Genomic DNA, 3,875 nt, shown 5'->3' on the forward strand with positions numbered 1-3,875 from the left:
CTGATTTTTTTTCTAAAACCTGGTTGCCTGTTTTCTGTTTGATGTCATTCAGGGACCGCCATGTGAGCGCTAATGTTTAGACCACCAAACATGTGGTTCTCTGATTGCGGGCACTGTGGTCCTGTTTTCTTGTTTATGCATAACAAAATTTTCAGCCCAGGTTGAATTTCAGATTGGAAGTGAAACGATAATTCAAGTGAAATGAAGTACGAAAGCATATGATTTAGTCCACTTTTATTTACATATATATTATTAATTACATGAACAACAGGAGAGGATAAAAGAAGAAATCAAATTCTTAGTTTGTGTGTGTGTGTGTGTGTGTGTGTGTGTGTGTGTGTGTGTGTGTGGGTGTGTGTGTGGTGTGTGTGTGTGTGGGTGTGTGGGTGGTGTGTGGTGTGTGTGTGGGTGTGTGTGTGGGTGTGTGTGGTGTGTGAATTAAATTGAATACATTCTTATTTCCCCTTCTACATATTGTAATGTCTAAACTTCAGAGCCCTGCATTAAACAGCTGTTCTTATTATTAATGCTAGGTCCGCGGCCAGGCCCCTCAAAAGCTGATATGCCCTCCTCTGAGCTTTCAAATTCCTGCTCTGATGTCTGGCCTTACTCCACCTATTGCCCCTTATAGCTGTCCTGAGTAAAATAATTTCTGCCTCATCCTGCCCTCTACTTCCTGAAGTATGGACATTGGTTGAACATGCGAGGTACTCACACTTCTTTTCGAAGGGGTAAAACTATTGTGCATTTCTGAAATCCTACTAAATCAAAGTTCAAACTTGGAAATAGAAGAAACAACTTGAGTTTAAGCAACAGAATCATGCTATCTACAGTACCACTCCCTTGTGTCCATAAAATCTGGAAGTTTCAATTTCCACCATTTTGAAAAGAACATACAGAAGGAGTCATATAGATTGCATAGATGGAGCTTGATGGAGCAGTCTGATACTGTTTTTCCCTAAAGTTTAAGTAACTGGATACAGATTGAATTGTCTATTAAGCACAATTCATTTAAAATTTCACATTGTATTTAAGGTTCTGGTTACCTAGTTAAGGTTGATTGATATTTCTGTTACATCAGTGTCAGCATTTCAATAATTTTAAAGCATGTTTATCCCAACCTTTACACTTTTTGTTAATTAAAAAAGTAATTTGTCTACTTTAAAATAAAGGTATAAGTAAAAATACACCAGCTATTGTTACTTTTACAGTCCAAGTTGACAGTCCAAGTTTGCCTCAGTTGGACTTTTACAGTCCAACTGAGGCAAACAGAGAGCAGTAATTAGATTTAATTACTGCTCTCTGTTTGCCTCAATGAATGTGTTAATACACTTACACATCAAAGTACTATGACTGTATCAGCCTAAATCAAGGTTTAATTTTATTAGTGACTGTTAAATGGATAGTTGTGCAGTTCCATCTAAACAGCAGAGCTCTGCAGTGTGAATTGTTGTGAAGTGTTCAGGCTGGTGCTTCTCTCTCTCTTCTTCCTGTTCACTTTTTCACAGCGCAAAAGATTCAACAGATGCTTTCGCAACTTCTGCGAGAGCATATATAGCAGAGGGTTCATACAGCAGTGAGAATAGGCAAGCATTTCACAGATATGGTAGGCAACTGCTAACCGTTCCTCTGCCTTACAACCTTTGGGTTCATAAAGAGATTTAATTAAAAGCGTAATATGGTATGGCCCCCAGCAAATGAAAAAGGCTGCAACAATACACAACAGCACAGCCACAGTCCTGAACTTCCTTCTGTTTAAACCTTGCAAAACTTTCATGAGGATGGCAGAGTAGCATAAAATAATGATGGCAAATGGGAGGAAGAATAGCAGTGACACTTGGAGATAACGTCCAAGCGTGTCTTCAGATTCAGGCTCGCAATAGTTTTTACCATCCCAGCTTTCAACCTTTACTTTCATTGCATCACTCAGGGACGCTAAGATGCTGATGACCCAGGCAGCTATACAGGCACCAATTGCACACCTCTTCACTCTGGCATGGCTGATCGGCCAGTTGTGCAGCACCACAGTAATGAAACGATCCACTGTCATAGCAGTCAGCAGAATGACACTGCTGTACAAACCAACAGCGAATCCAGCAGTGATAACTTTGCAGACAAAGTCCCCAAAGACCCAGTGGTGTAGGTGATCAGCAGCCCAGAATGGAAGTGTGATGGTGAAGATCAAATCAGAGCAGGCCAGGTTCAGGATGAAAATATTTGTGATACTTTTCAGATTCTCGTAGATGAAAAGAACACATAAGAGGAGGCTGTTGCATATGATACTGAGGATGAAGATCAAGATGAAAAGGGGACCAGTGATGGTGGGAACATTAGTATCACAAATGTATGCAGCATGATCGCTCACTCCATCATAAGTGGATGTGAAGTTTGCCATTTTCAATTTTCTGGAAAACATAAACACAAACCTACATTTTAAAAACGTAATTAAACACATTAACTCAACACTATGTATTCAACAAGACCACTCGTTCTGGATGTGGATGTGAAGTTTGCCATTTTCAATCTTCTGGAAAACATACATATAAAATAAAATGCAATCAAACACAATGACTGAGCAGTTTTCTCTAAAGTGACAGAAACTGTTGATTTTGGTTCTAGTTTTTGTATATTATATAAAACCAAAGTGACTAAAAAAGTATCAAATTTCAGAAAACAAACACAGCAACTTACCTCAAACATCAACTGTCAAGTCTTCTGCTGAATTGCCCTGTGATTCAGCACAAAAGCTGTACAATGTTCTTCGGAAAACTAATAGTTCCTCCTTTTGTTTCACATTAATTCAGAGATTCTGCCTTAACAAAAACCACATTATGAAACAAAAAATTCAAAGTTAACTTGTGCAACAAATTGTCACATGAAAAATGAAACTTCATCAAAATTAAACCTGACAAATAGCTGTCTATACGCATGTTACATTCCTCTGAACTTACCTCAATCTCAGGTCTTCTGTTGAACTGCACTGTGGTGAAAAACGTGTGATGTTCGTGAGATATCTGATAGTTTGTCTCGTCTTTGAGCTAGAGTACCACCCTAACGAAAGCCACACTGTGAAGAAAAAAAGAGCAAAAAGCTTGAGCAATCACTTTTTTCTACATTGAAATGAAATAAAATAATGTTGAATGTATGTTTTTTTTTCAAAGCCATCTAATCAAAACAGACTCAATCAAAAGTTACATTTATTTACATAAATAAATGCAGAAACCCCAGTATTCTGTTCAAAAGAAAGTATTTCTTGCTGAAAACATGTAAACATTATATAAATACAACTAAATATGAAAACATAAAATCCAACACAGATCATAAAAATGGTGTTGATTTATGATATCTCTACTGCTGTGTAGCGCATAAAAAGGTAGACCAACATATTAAAGTGCTAAAGTAGTACAGCAGCAAGGCTCTTGATGAGGAAGCAGATAAGAAGAAAACTAAAATTGAAACAAAACATGTTACACACCACTGTGGTTAAAAAGAAGCCTCACACTCTTATTCTGTTGTTGTTGTTGTTTTCTGTTAGACCCTTTACAATAGGGCCACACTCTGACCCCACCAGCCTGATTTGTCTGAGATCTTGTCACCAGAAATTTGCCATTGTTATAGAGCCTGAATATTTGAGTTACTGTAATAGTTTTGGTAGCAAAAACCATCCATCCATCCATTTTCTTCCACTTCTCTGGAGCTGGGTGTTGGAGTGATTTTGTTAAAAGTTGTCATTGTTGCATTTAAAATTGCGAACCTTGTCTTAAACTGCAGGCACACTTGCAGGTAATTCATTTATGACTAGGGATGTTGTTAAAACAGTTGTAACCAGGAAGTTACATATACAAACACAAACACACACACACAGTGCCTTAACT

General features: G+C 37.8%; 1 protein-coding gene across 4 annotated transcripts; it reads right to left on the reverse strand.

Moving 5' to 3' along the window:
- Positions 1-435: 435 nt before the first annotated feature.
- LOC120725471 (chemokine XC receptor 1-like) lies at positions 436-3,032 on the reverse strand. Of its 4 annotated transcripts, none has more exons than XM_040018456.1 (4): positions 2,952-3,032; positions 2,692-2,813; positions 2,467-2,524; positions 436-2,341 (listed from the first exon to the last, which is right to left on the reverse strand). In XM_040018456.1, exons 3-4 carry the CDS (start codon positions 2,515-2,517, stop codon positions 1,421-1,423), a joined length of 972 nt encoding a protein of 323 aa, XP_039874390.1. In that variant the 5' UTR covers positions 2,518-2,524; positions 2,692-2,813; positions 2,952-3,032; the 3' UTR covers positions 436-1,420. The 4 variants fall into 4 exon arrangements, with proteins under 4 accessions (XP_039874390.1, XP_039874381.1, XP_039874374.1 ...); XM_040018447.1 differs by having other exon boundaries at positions 2,467-2,527; XM_040018440.1 differs by lacking the exon at positions 2,467-2,524 and having other exon boundaries at positions 436-2,405.
- Between the last annotated feature and the right edge of the window lie 843 nt (positions 3,033-3,875).

This window comes from Simochromis diagramma, unplaced genomic scaffold (assembly GCF_900408965.1).
Source record: "Simochromis diagramma unplaced genomic scaffold, fSimDia1.1 OVJJ01000205.1, whole genome shotgun sequence".
Taxonomy (NCBI): Eukaryota; Metazoa; Chordata; class Actinopteri; order Cichliformes; family Cichlidae; genus Simochromis; species Simochromis diagramma.

Coding starts and splice junctions, on each gene's coding strand:
- LOC120725471 (XM_040018431.1), bottom strand. CDS start 2,538: ATGTTTTCCAGAAGATTGAAAATGGCAAACTTCACATCCACATCCAGA. Junction 2,342..2,466: donor GTGGTCTTGTTGAATACATA/GTGTTGAGTTAA, acceptor GCTGCATACATT/TGTGATACTAATGTTCCCAC.